Source organism: Canis lupus, chromosome 5 (genome assembly GCF_011100685.1).
Source record: "Canis lupus familiaris isolate Mischka breed German Shepherd chromosome 5, alternate assembly UU_Cfam_GSD_1.0, whole genome shotgun sequence".
NCBI lineage: Eukaryota > Metazoa > Chordata > Mammalia > Carnivora > Canidae > Canis > Canis lupus.
In genome coordinates this window covers 84,671,459-84,685,737 of record NC_049226.1, presented here as the reverse complement: position 1 = coordinate 84,685,737, position 14,279 = coordinate 84,671,459, and the positions used below count along the sequence as shown (strand labels likewise).

Below are 14,279 nucleotides of genomic sequence, written 5' to 3'. Positions count from 1 at the left end.
CCAAAATACGTTAAAGGTGACAAAGGCCATGGATGGCATAGAATGTACCCTCTTCAATGCACAAATGATGGGATTTGCTAATGGCCAATCATCTAGTTTCTGGGGAAGCCAACACTAGAATCCAGATCTTCCAATTCTAGATCATGTTTCCAGAGGGGTCCCCCACATGGAGCAGCACTTCACAGGATAAAAGACAAGAGCTCATCCTTTGAAGCTCCCTGCGGGGATGGAATGATGAATCCCCTGCCCCCGTCAGGAAACTGAAGATAAACCATTTACACCTCCCAAATGTCGGGAGAGGCTCAGTTAACACAGCCTTCCGCAGATAGCCCTCTGTGAAAAGGAGGCAAAAATAAGAGACTGTCTCTTTCCCCTGCCACCAGGGAGTTAACTATCTAGTTGACATGACAAGACACACTCACGGGGAGAGAGATAATTAACAATTCAAAGTGTTATTCTCTAGAAACAAAGGGCGTGCATGCATTTTGAGTTTGTAAAGTCCTAGATGCAAGTTTATGCTCCAGCACTTGTAAGCCCCGTGATACTGGAAAAGCCTCTTAAGTGCTTTGAATCTCAGCCTCCTTATCTTTTAAACTGGAATATTAGTGTACCTAACTTTTGGCTTATCAGTAGGAATTACAGGAAATTACACATTAAGATATATAACCTAGCGCCTCGCATACTGTAAACAGTGCGACAGAGAGTTGCTCTTCTTGTTGCTGCTGTCACACTGTGTGGATGGATCATGGCAGCTCTCAAATGTCAGTCTACAGAGTATGACCTGCATCCCGCCGCCTGCGAAAAATCATAGAAGGTTTTCGATTAGAGGAACAAAGAAATGGAATCGGACTATTGCGATGATTAATACAGTAGGAGGGACAAGATGGTCTAAGCAAGAGAGAGTGGAGGAAGGCCAGAGAAATGGTTAGGATCTGAATGAGGCGACGGGTACCGGAGGGGGGATAGGAGAGAGAGAGAGGGGATGCAAGGCTGTGTGGCGAAGAGAGCACCAGTGGGACGCAGTTGATATTGGGGAGGCTGGGGGAGTCCTGGAGAGTTCCTCGGCTGGGAGTCAGAAAAGGAGACATTGAGAAACACAAAAACAAAACCAGCTTAACAAGTAGAAGAGGTTAGACTCCCCTGGCGACATGCTGCCGTGCTCGGAGAGTAACAAGCCAGGCCTACCTCGGGTTTCACAGATTCAAGGTGAAGTAGGTAGGATGTACTTTTTTTAAAAAAGTGTGTCACGATAAATATGAGCTCAAAAATAAGTCTAAATGAATGAATGAGCCAGTAAAGGAGAAAGCAAGTGTGAAAATTCACAGCAGACCGCAGAATAGGTACAGAGTAGAATTAGGGAGAAAGATCAGCCCTGAGGCAGAAAATAAATCTGGAGCATTAATTCAATCATGCGATGGGTAGGAATGCTGTAGATGAGGGGACGGAGAGAGAGAAAGGTGCAAGTCAGAAGGACGTGTCTCAGGGACTCCCCACGGTCAGGCCAGGGATCTGGTGAAGACCCCAGCGTGGTCCTGTCCGACGCACGAACAGATTATTGCCAAGGTAGCTAAGAAGAGAGATACCTCCAAAAGCCAAGAGTGAACAGAAGTGTGTTGAACGCTACAGAATCTGAGAAGAAAGATCTGCAGAATTTCCGCAAGCTAAGAGCCTGGTTGACACTGTCATGTCCTACCCAGGTGTCCGAGGGCATGAATTCCTATACAGGTGAAGATCAACAATCAGGGAATTAGGTAGTGAGGACAGGAGGGCAGGAGGCAGACTGCGTAAGAAGCTTTCAATGCTCTGTAATTTGTTTGGGGAACAGAGACGGAGCGGGTAAGGGGGGTGGTGTTCAAGAGCCATTCTGAGCATCTTTGGATAATTATAGACACAGAAATTGCCGACACACACAGAACAGCTACCAGTGAAAACATGACCCAAATAACCAATCGCAGATGCGGATCCTGGAGACATGAGGCACAGAGGAAATGAGCAGTTGTTCCGAGAGTTTTTACGTCATCTCTCTTCCAGAACGTTGCTACGGCACCTCGATACTCTCAGGCCAAAGCTAACTCATTTAAAATCTACACCATGGCCATTTTGGAGTCGTTTAAAGGTGTCGGTACACCACTCCTCAGTCATCATGCCACGTATCTTCCTGCCTAGAGAGAACACCACCCTCAAACCCTCTTGGGAACTCGGTTTGGTGGTAGCGGTTAGGGTAGAGCAAGAAACTCAGAAAGGACTGAAGACAGATCTGGACTAAAGTCTAGCCCTCCAGATTCAACTGCCAGGCGCCTTTGAAGAATGCACCCCCCTCCCCCACCCCAGGCTCAGTACTTCCAGTTCCATCCTAAAGCAGTCATGGCTTCAAAGGGTGTCTGAGGATTAATTTAAATAACATAGACAACACCTTGTCTGGGGCTAAGCAGATGCCCACTAGAGGCCAATTCTCTTCCTTTCTCCCCAAAGAGAGACAACGTTCAAGGGTTGAAAGGCAACTAACAACCTTCTCATTCAGGCCTTCCTCCTGCGTTTCCTTTGGTGTCAACAGAAAAACTCCACTGTTCTTGGCAAACATTTTTTCATGCTCAGATTTGTCTACTCTTTTCCCCAGCTCTACCGAGGTATGATTGACAGTTAATAAAAAGTCTATATATAATGTGTGCAATAGGGTGTTTTGATATAAATATTCTTTGTGTAATGATTACCGTGGTCAAGCTGATTAATAGGTTCATCGCCTCTCACGGTTATCATTTCCTGTGTGTGTGGTGAGAACACTTAAGATGGACCGTCTTAGCAAATTGCAAGTATACAATACATTTTTAAATAGGATTATCAGGCTGTACATTAGATCTCTGGAACTTACTCATTTTATGAATGAAAGTCATACCCAAAGACCAATATCTCCTCATGTTTCCACCCCTTAGTGGCAATTACCCTGGCAACCACCATTCTGCTTTCTGTTTCTCAAAGTTCGAATTTTTAAGATTCCACACTTAAGTAGTATCATGCTATGTTTGTCTTTCTGTGTGTCTGATGTATTTCTTTTAGCAGAATGACTTCCAAATTCATCCAAATCATCATAAATGATAGGATTCCCTTGTCCTTTTAAAGCCTAATTTATATATATATATAATATATATATACACACACACACGTACACACACATATATATCACATCTTCTTGATCCATTTATCCACTGATGGAGACTTAGGTTGTTTCCATGTCTTGGCTATTGAGACTAATGCAGCAGTGAACAAGGAGTGCAGGTTTCTCTTCAAGATAGAGCCATTATGAAAAACGGGAGAGCAGTTCCTTAAAATGCAGCTGGTGGCTGAACTGTTCCTGTGGCTGTAGCTTATCTACCCTGGAACCAGACAGACCGTCCTAGGCCCTTTTTGAGTGTGCCGGGGACAACACATAGGGAGTCACCGAGATTTTGTGTGGTGAGCGCTGTGAGGTGGAAGCTGCATCGGATCCATCGGTAGGGTGTCTTGGAAAAATTTCTAGAAAAGGTGACACCCAAGGGGTGGTGGGAAAATGAGTGTCATGTGCAAGTGTGAAAGAAGGGGGAGCAGGGCTCCCAAGCGGAGGAGGAACATGCAAAGGTCAGGAATCAGGAGAGAGTAGGTGAGGCTTCAAAGAATAGGAGGTGGAGCAGGTTAGCTGCAGCTCGGAGTCTGAGGCTAGAGGAAAATAGACCAAAAAGGGAAGAGATGAGCAGCGCACAGCAGGAATCAGGGTGGAGAGGCTTCGAGAGCCTTATACTAAATAAGAGAGTTGGGATTATTCTGGAGGGAGCTGCAAGGGGGAATGACTTGATCACTGATAACGGAAGTCTGAAGTCTCACATGATGTTTGGAAGTAGAGTTAAAAATGCTCAGTCTGGCTATAGGACAAGAGAAAGGTGGGGGAGAAACACCAGAAGGAGGCAGAGGAAGAAGTCCAGGCGAGAAAGGAATCAGTGTGGGGCGCCTGCGGGGCTCAGTCCCTTAAGCCTCTGACTCTTGATTTGGGTTCAGGTCGTGATCTCCGGGTTGTGAGACCGAGCCCTGAGTCGGGCTCCATGCTCAGCACAGAGTCTGCTTGTCCCTCTCCCTCTGCTCCTCCCCTGCTCTCTCTCTTACTCTTTCTCAAATAAATAAATAAAATCTTAAAAAAAAAAAGGCATCAGTGGAAGGGCCACGGACAAATAAACCCCTGCTAGACTCCAAGGCAGGTGCAGGTGTCAGTTAGCCGCGCACTTCTGGCCCCATCCCCATCCTCGGCGTCCTTCTCCGGCTGTCTTCCTCCCTTTCTCCTCTCCCTCCTCTTCCTCAGTGCCTCAGGTGTGGGGGCGCAGGGTTCTGAACCACTTTTCTAGCTAGCTTTATTAAGTCACAAAGATACATTCACAATCGTGAAAGCAGCCTACAATTGTACGGCCCTTTGTTATCTCTTCAAAGTGCTCAGCTGCCATCGGATAGACAGAGCGAGTCTCCTAGCTCCCTGTTCCCTGGCTGTGTCGTCCTGGCCGAGTCACGTTGCACCCCCCCCCACCCCAGACACCATTTCCCCTCAATTGACATGACAATAATTCCTATAAAATAAAGTTGAAAGGATACATTAGATCATGCATCTAACGCAAGTAATAGGGTCCCTGGAGCCTAGAAGGGTGTTCAATACATTGTAATCATGATGACTACCTCAGGTCCTTACTCCTGCCTCCCCACAGTTCCCTGAGGCAGGCCCCACTGAGAGTGGCATCACCTAGTACACACGGGCCAGTCTGCGGCGGACAGAAAGTAGGTGGGCTGGACAAGCCTATCCAAAAAGTTAGTGGCAGAGAGCAAGGAAAACCCAGGTCTTCTAAAGCTTAGTCTCGTGTACACTGCCTTGATCCTGATCGTCTTGGGCCCTTTCTGAAACCGAAGGATGTGCTTCCCTCAGGGCTTTCCTAAAACCTCTTGCCTCTAAGATTCCTCATCCAGGCATTTACATAAATGCCTGTACCTTATGGGGCTGTTGGCAGCATCAGGGTCTTTGGCATGCACTCTCCCAACCACAGTGCCAGCGGCTGCATTTTCTTGGACTTCATGGATGTAACTCGGAGCCAAGAACATGGGGGGCTCATCAGCGTCTTCCACTGCAATCTTCACCGTCACAGTGTCCTTGAAAGGCCCGTTGCTGATGAACTTCGGGTCAATGTGCACGTTGGCCGCCTCTACCTTCAAGCTGTATGCTCTTTTGGTTTCAAAATCTACGGGCTGACAAGAGAGAAGAGAAGATTGACAACCAATTCCTTGAAAGAGTCGTGAGGAGAAAGACCGGATTGTTTTACAGGGCAGAGTGAATAGCTCCTCAAAGGGAGAAAATCGGGGTCTATTCAATATCCAATTACCTGAGCCATTCGGTCAGAAAATCAGACAAATCAATTGCTGAAATGTGGACTGTGCTCCGTGGGTAATTCAGGAGCACAACAGACACGGAAGGATCACATCATCGAAAATGAACTTCATTCTATAATAACAACACTAAGGCTGTCCAGATCACTCCCTAAAATCATCCAAGGCGAGGAATTAAAACACTACAAAAGTAACCGTTGTGGCCCATTCTGTAAACTACCAAAAATCTTGGTAATAAAAACACCCACTGAATTTCAGCACAAGTATGTCTTGTTAAGGGACTGTTCTCGTTCACACGCGCACACACACACACACACACACACACACACAGTTGGCTTAATCATGTTGACAGCCTAATTTTTGGTTTTCTGACCATGCAGCGTTTCCCAAAGTCTGGGACCCTTACCAACATGGCCCTTAAGATGACTTCAGGGACGTTATGGGTGATTTTGGTGGATGGATTTGTTGAATGACATTAACTTACTTATGGAGTTACTTATTGACACTCGTATTCCTTTTCTAATTCTTCCGTTACCAAACACACCAAGGATACCTCAATATACCTCAGGATAGTGCTAGTTTTTAACACATATGATGTTTCCTAATCTCCTTTTGAGAGACTGTGATATGAATGTCTCGCTAGAATGTAATGACGTCATGCTGTTTTGTTTGCATCCACCTCTAGGTTACCCTCCATTTATGGCAAGTGATAAAGGCCACTGAGAATAAGGCTTCCCTGTTAAAAGAATGCACATATGTTTAAAAGAAGCCCACTTAAAGAATAAAAATATCAACAGTAGAGATTTTATGCAGATTCAAAAAAAAATTGAGGAGTTAGTATTTGAATGACTGGAGTTATTGAGAAATTGATGGGAAACACTCCGTGTTTCTGAATGAGCGAATCAATCAGCAAAAGGTGAAAAGTACAGCTGTGGCAGAGAAACAAGCCCTGATGCCTAGGAAACAGAACTTTCTAATTAGCACTCTGGATGATGCTGAACTACCAAATGTTTGGAAAGAGTTGGGTCTTTTAAGGTTAGCATCTGCCTGCCATGCTGTTGTCAACCGCCTGGCAAACGCTTATTGTGAATGGGCATATAATCATAGGGTTTAGTCCTGACCTAATTCTACAAAGCTCAAAATTCAGGATGATTCCAGTTTTGGGGAGGAGAAACACATTCAAAGTTTTTCCATCATCTTCCCAATCCTATCACCCCAGATTCAGGGAACACTGCTCTTCCTGAAGGAAAATCAGACCCTGGTGATCCACCCTTCTGGAACTCAACAGCTTCTTTGTCCTTCTCTGGGTTACTGAGCAGCAGAAAGGAATGTTTATGGATGGGCTACAGGTATGAGATTGCTGCGATTTGTCAAAAATCTCTGCCATTATTACACAAAATAGAGAACTGCAATATTAGAGTTCTGAGACCAGGTAAGGAGAAGCATTCTAACCTCAGGTAAGCCTGTTGATGCTCTCAACCTCCGTTTAGGCAAACGGCTTGGGGCTCAGAGTCCAGAGCCATGGCCCCAATGGACAGCACTGTTCACGTTGAGGCTAGTATAGTCACCCTGCGGTCTGCCCAATACTTTTCAGATTCTAAGCAAAAATCCCCAAATCCTTGCAAACATTTTTCTGGAATGCCCTTTCCTACTTTAGTGAGACCTGACTAAGTCTTCAGGTGGTCAGCGCAATCCTCATCGCTTGTGAAGTCAACTTCCCTGAGCCGCCTTTCTGCAGTCCCTCGTTCTCACCCCTGCTGGGGGTGGTGGGTGGAGGGCATCCCAAAGGATCCTGTTGAGTCTTGTTGATCTTTGCTTCCCCACTCCCCAAGATTGACTGTAACAAGTGAGCATCTACACTAATTATTTTGACTTAATGGGGAGCAGGGCTGATGGATGAATAACCTTTACACATTTGCCTAAATTTATACCTTGACTCCTTCCAAAAAAAAAAATTTAAGGTAGTTTCCCCTGTGAACATTTATATCCATGTTATGAGTAGTTGAAATAAAGCTAAATGAGGCAACACACTACTTAAACCATAAAAATCTTAATACCCCTTAGTTTACTAATCCCACCTCTGAGATTTCTCCCCGAGGGATTAATTCAATAGAAAACCAAAACAAACAATATTCAAAAATGCATGGTGTTTGTCAGACATAATAAAGGGTTATATCTAACCAGGGAAAACATACCCACAAAACACCAAACCCAACTGTGAGATTTTATTAAAGAAATAATGGTCCATCAATAGGATGGGATGTTATGTAGTCATTGAAAATGATTATGTGTATTATATAACAGCATGTAAAATGTTTGTGATGTGACATTAAGTTAATAAATCAGATCACTCTATGATTGCGACCGTGTCAAATGTTATGTATCCACATGTATATACGTGTGGACAAACAGTATAAAAAATACTCAGACATAAAACTAGTGATATTAAAATAGTGGATATTTAAAATGTCTTCTAATGCTGCGCTCACACTGCTTTACAGGGACTTTATTTGGTTGAAAGTAAATAGCTGAGAAACTGCGCCAGGATCTCGGGGCCCTAAACAGGAGCCCACTTGATCAAGGACGTTGCAATGAACAGATTGGATTTTCCTCCCCAAGTCCACGGAGCCATCGACATGTTTCATTTTCATTTCACACTGGTTCTTTGGCTAACCACACAGAGCCTGTCTGAATATCCTGAGGGCAGGTTCTCTCTTATGCACCATTACACCTCTGACACTTACTGTGTCTGACACGGAGTCAATACTCAAGAAATATTTATTGCTTCCTCAGCTATTTGATACATGAATGACTCTACTTCCTAGATATCTCTTAAACTCCTCACCCTAATCTCTTCTGCCTTCTTCAGTTCTCGGTAATTTCTCCCTTGGATTCCAACAACAGTGTTTCAACGGGTCCCACGGTATCCATCTCAAACTCAAGACTGAATTTATTCAGGTTTCTTCAATGTAGCCTTCAATGTATACCAGCCCTACAGGAGCTCTTTTTTTTTTTTTTTTCTCTTCTTACCTATTTTGGAAATTCCTACTTCTCTAGGAGTAAATTCTTACTCGTATAAGAAGTTATTCATAACCCATATTCATAGATTTTATCACACTCGGTTCTCAACTGGGGAGTGATTTTGCTCTCCGTCACCCCGGGGATATGAGGCAATGTCTAGAGCTATTTTTAAATCATCACAACAGGTGGGGTGCAGTAGTATGTGTGCTTCCGTCTAGCAAGGAGAGGCCAGGGAGGACGCTCAACTTCCTGCAATGCACAGAACAGCCCAGGATGACCAAGAATCATCTGTCCTAAAATGTTAATAGCACCCAGGCTGAGAAAACCTGCTCTATTTTAATTGTATTTTCACTTAACTGTTCTCTTCAACTGTGACCTCCCGATAGCCCGGACTCTGTCTCAACTTAAGACGTCCAGCCTCTCACAAGAGGCCTGATGACAAAGGATAAGAACTCAATAACTCTCAATAGAAAAATGGCTGACTGAAGAAATGAGTAAAAATACTATATTAAAGAATATTTTAAGAGAAAAATGTGTCTATGATCTCTCTTTAATCTCATATTATTAAACCACATATAATGACTTCCATAGGCCCCATCATTTTAAACTATTGAATTCACCCCTCAAAAATTATTTTCTTTCCTGGTGGACATTTAGAACTTTGTGCTACAAGTTGAAGCAAACGTCCTCTTCCTAAGGAAATAACATCTTACAGTGTGCTAAACCTAAACTTCAGTGCTTTATAGAAGATTATTCCTTTGCCTGGAATAAACACACTGAATTGGGGGGGAAATGTGCAAATTAATCATATGCAGAGAGCTCATTTGCAATGTGTGAGTTCCATGGGGTGATTTAAATGTTTCAGGATATTAGAGACATAGTAAGTGTTTACACCCTGCATACATTGAAATCAGGTGACAACCTTAGCATAACCAACTACCCAATTACTTGAACAAGCGAAGGGTGGGAGGCAGGAATTGCCGATGTCAGTGCTCATATGTCAGTGTCATACAGAAGGGATAGTAATATTAATTAACAAGGTAAGTTGACAGCTCTATGCTAATACACTCAGCTACCTTTCTAGAGGAAAACCAGAGGGCATGATTACCATAGCCCTTTGTGGCTGATGATCAGACTGCCCTGGCCACTAATTCACTGTCACTAATGTTGACTTTTCCAAGTAGCCCAAGTTCACCTCAACTTCCATATTCTTTTATGAAAGAGTCATCTCCTACGTTCTCTCTGTTTTGCGTCCCACAGTGTATCTCCCAAACCCAACAATGTCTGCAAGTATCGCAAAAAGTCAGCTTCCTAGAGCACATCTCTCCCTGCTTCCCTAACTAAAAGATTCCTCCCAGGATATTTCTCGACCCTACTCCTGCCTGCTCTCCAGCTACCAGCCTCTTTATTGATTCTTCAAATTAATTTTTTATCGGTGTTACAGTCCAATCTTTCCCATCACACCAAGGAGCTTAATATTCATGCTACAAAACCAAGTTGAAAATGAATGCTTGATTAAAACCAAGGTAATCCCATCATCCAATTCAGATTTAATGCTCCACACACTTTGATGATGGAGAGGTGTTGATTTCTCAAGTGGTAAATCAGGGGGGAAAACCATTTTAGAAAATACTGTAACTGTTTCTTCACTTGAAAGTGAATCTTATGTGGCTTCCTTCATAATCCTTTTCTGGCCCAGCTGCTTCCAAAATGTCTTGAGTAGTAAGTTGAATGCCTTAGGTTTGAATTTCACATCCATGGGCTGCTAGCCACGTGACTATGACGAGATCAAATTATTTCATCTGTCTGAACCTCAATCTCCTCATAATTAAATTGAGGTACCATTGTCCATTGGGATAATACTATCTACCTTATATAATTTTTCTGAAAAATAAATGTTTGTAAGATGTTCAGACTTCATTTAGCCTATATTTAGTATATTATATTTTATAAAAGATTTTATATATTTATTCATGAGATACACAGAAAGAGAGAGAGAGAGAGGCAGGGACACAGACAGAGGGAGAAGCAGGCTCCATGCAGGGAGCCAGACATGGGACTCGATCCTGGATCCTGGGATCACGCCCTGGGCCGAAGGCAGACGCTCAACCAGTGAGCCACCCAGGCGTCCCTAGCTTATATTTAGCTTGAGTAAATTTTAGATTTTTTTTTAAAATAAAAATATGTGTATTTTTTAAAATAGTAAACTCCTCTTTGCTGTGAGTTAATTCCAAGATACAGTTTTTAAGGGCATTTCAGCTGACTCTGGGGGGAGGTTCACTACTGCTGATTCACGGGCTCAATCTTGAAAGAGAATCAAGCAGAGGACTGGCTCAAGTTTCACAGAGGGCCCAGCAATGCAGTGGCCCTTAGAGACTTCAGATGGGAGACATTCTGAACAGCCAGTATGAACCGAGTTAGCGTGGCAGAGCCAAAGAAGGAACCCCTTACATGCTCAGGGCTATTTCTTCAAAATCTAGATTTATCTAGCTATCTACCCTTCCAGGTAAAAACTGTGGCAAATCACAGAAAAACCAACAAGCAGTCAGCTGGCATTCCCAGCCCCCCTTTGCTAGCCCTCCCTAGTAGGAGGGAGGGGATGCAGTAACAGAAGGGGACGCAGTCCTGTTATGTCCCCAGAGCTGGGAGTGGAACTGTGAGGTCAAGTCAGGCCCCAGTTGTCCATATTCTCATTTCTCAGCCTCCCAGCGTGTGTTCCCCACAGGTCACCTTGGCTGGGCTGGCCAGCCTGCTCACACACCTGCTTCCTCACCCTAACTCACCTTTTTCAGTTTGACCACGCCCTCCTGTGTCTCATAGTCCGTCGTGATCTCAAACAATTCCATACCGTCTCCATCAACAATATTGTATGTGACTAAGCCATTTTCTCCAATGTCTGGGTCTTTTGCCTTTACTCTTCCTACTTCTTCCCCGGGGACAGCCGCTTCTGACACAGACATCTGGTACACGCCTAGGAGAAGAAGACATCTATTTTTATTTCCCTTTTTATTTGGCAGCTGTAAGATTTTAGATTTCATTGAATCCCAATAAATTTCTCAAAGGGTTTGAAATTGAACTCTCTATTGATTGAAAACATGAAAGAAGTGAATGGATGGGAAGGAAGATCCCACATGGCCTGCTTGTCAAAGAAATGTGTTCTACAGAGGATGATGAAACAGTATCAGGGTCCAGGGTGATGTGGTGGGGTCACCTGCCACATGTGAGAAAGGAAAACAATTCTCAGTTACATTTCCCAACAGGAAGTGATGGAGGACCACGTACGTCTTTATACATTCAAAGAGCAAAGACATCTTTTCATGTCTTCTGAGTGGTCCACCAGTTAATTCCAAGGCACTGCCAGATACCCAGGAAAACAACCTTCTCTTTAAAAAACTTCCACAGCCCCATATTTTTTAAACGTCAAATGCAAATTTTATCCTTCAAAGTCTGACTCTTCTAACTCTATATATGACTCTCCTCTTAGATCACCTCTTTCACTGTTTGGTCAATAAGCACTGCCTTATTGGGAAAGCTTTCCCACAGTGTGGTCTATCCCTATATATTTATTTAACATTTATTGGGAACCTAATAAGTGCCAGGTGCTGCTCTAGCCCCTGGTGACTCAGTGGTAAATAAAACCATCAAGTTTCTTCTCTTACTGAGGCAAACTGAAGAGAGAGAGAGAGAGAGAGAGAAAGCAAATGTAGACCTACTATGATGTCATTGCCAGGAAGAAGACAAATAAAGTAGGGTAAGTGGTAGAGGGTAACGAGACTGTGTGACTGTACGTTTGTGTACAATGGTTTGCGAGGGGGATGGTGCGTGCCTGAATGCACGTCTGGGTGTGCGTGAGTGTGCGGTTTTGTGGTACACACATGCGTGCATGAGTGTTAGTGTGTATATGCATGTGTGTGTGAGTGTGTACACTTGTGTTAAATATGTCCACGTGAGAAGAAGAAAGAGAGAGAATCAAGATTGATTTGACATTGTTTGGTCCTTCAGAGAAGACATCCCTCGGAAGAAGGCATCCGAACTCCCTTGAAGGGAGTTAGCAATCAATCCTGTGAATCTCTGGATATAAAAATTACAAAGTGAAAGACAAATGGCAAAAATCCCAAAGTGGGCACATACGGAAGACATACAGAAGCAAGAAGTCAAGTGTGGCTGGAGCTTTCTGTAAGAGGTGAGGGCACATGGGTAGGCTGGGACCCATCTGTGTAAAAAGGCCATTGCAGGAGAGGGAAAGACGTCAGGTTTTGTTTAAACTTGGTGGAAGCCCCTAGAAGGTTTTCAGTAGAGAAGCCAGAGAGATGATCTTATCTGCATTTTCACATTTCAAAAATATGATGTGTGAAATAATATAGAGAAACATGGGCTGGAAACCTTGTCTCTACCACTTCCCAGCTGAGTGGTTTTGGACGAGTTACTTAAACTCTTCTAAGTTTTAGGTTTCCTGCCATGGATTTTATCAGTTCTAATATTCTGTCTATATTTATCTATATTATGTGGCTTCGAATGCTTTCAGGTTGACCCATGTTGAACCTAATCACACCATAATCTGCATATTCAAGGACAACTGGAGGTATAGTCGTCGTAGATAAGCCTCTGTAGACAATTACCAATTTACACGAAGCTTTACAGAAACCTATTCTGAGCTGGTTTTCTCCAAATCTCATCAGAGTTCGTGCAATGACCGCAGTGTCTGCACCGAAGCCATGTAACTTTATTATATGACCGCGTGTGAGCCAGGGCACGAATGGCTGCCTGCTAACAGTCCTGTTTGCTTTCTCCTTCTACACACCAAACAATTTTGCAGTGTGGATAAGGGAGCGTGAAGTCTGTTAGAATGCTCTCTGAGCCCTAAGATTCCTGGAGGTGATGAACCCTGTGCCTGGCCAGGCGAAGCGATCTCTCTTCCCCTCTCCTTGGGCCCCACGAGAACTGCTTCTTGCCTTGTAATCCTACCCCAGTATCTCCTTTGTGCAGATCGTTGTCTTTGGATTCCTCTGAAAGACCGTGGTGCCTTCCTGGGGCCATATTGTTTGCCTGCCTTGTTCCCACGTTTGCAAAAAGTGCCATCTCTCGGACAATAAACCCCCAGGTTCCACCAGCTACTCTCCTAATCTAGTGACGAATCCTCCGCGTACGAGCAGCACCGGCAACGCTACAATCACACTGTACCACTGTCTATATCTACATGGCCATAAACAGATTTATGTTCAAGTTCTGAATTTCCTATATTTTTAAAAAAAATTTTGATTAAGTCTTCAATTTTGATTCCACTGTAGTTAATGTGCAGTGTTATATTAGTTTCAAGTGTACAATATAGCGATTCAACAGTTCATACATCACTCGGTGCTCATCAGGACAAGTGCCTTCCTTAATCCCCATCAGCTATTTCACCCATCCGCCCCACCCATCTCCCTTCTGGTAACCATCAGTTTGGTCTCTATAGTTGAATCTGTTTCTTGGTTTTGTTTGATTCTTTTTTTTTAAAGATTTTATCTATTCATTCACAAGAGACAGAGACAGAGAGAAAGAGAGAGAGAGGAGAGAGAGAGAGAGAGAGAGAGAGAGAGGCAGAGACACAGGCCAAGGGAGAAGCAGGCTCCATGCAGGGAGCCTGACGTGGGACTCGATCCCGGGTCTCCAGGATCACGCCCTGGGCTGCAGATGGCGCTAAATGCTGAGCCTCCAGGCTGCCCCACATTTTCCTAATCCATTCATCTATCGATGGACACTTGGGCTGCTTCCATAATTTGGTTATTGTCATAGGAATGCTGCTATAAAGACAAAAGTGCATGCATCCCTTTGAATTACTGTTTTTGTATTTTAGGGGTAAATGCCCAGTAATGTGATTACTGGATTGT

At 43.8% G+C, this 14,279-nt stretch overlaps 1 protein-coding gene across 4 annotated transcripts in view; it reads right to left on the bottom strand.

Moving 5' to 3' along the window:
* The window catches only part of CDH11 (cadherin 11), a 147,959-nt gene that overhangs the window by 20,007 nt on the left and 113,673 nt on the right, over window positions 1-14,279 (bottom strand). For 3 of the 4 annotated variants that reach the window (XM_038538790.1, XM_038538789.1, XM_038538791.1), the window contains 2 exons: window positions 11,193-11,380; window positions 4,997-5,250 (listed from right to left, as the gene is read on the bottom strand). In XM_038538790.1, the coding sequence (XP_038394718.1) occupies window positions 4,997-5,250; window positions 11,193-11,380 (442 nt within the window). Of the gene's footprint in view, window positions 1-683; window positions 796-4,996; window positions 5,251-11,192; window positions 11,381-14,279 lie in introns of those variants that run through there. The other variant, XM_038538792.1, reaches the window with a different exon arrangement.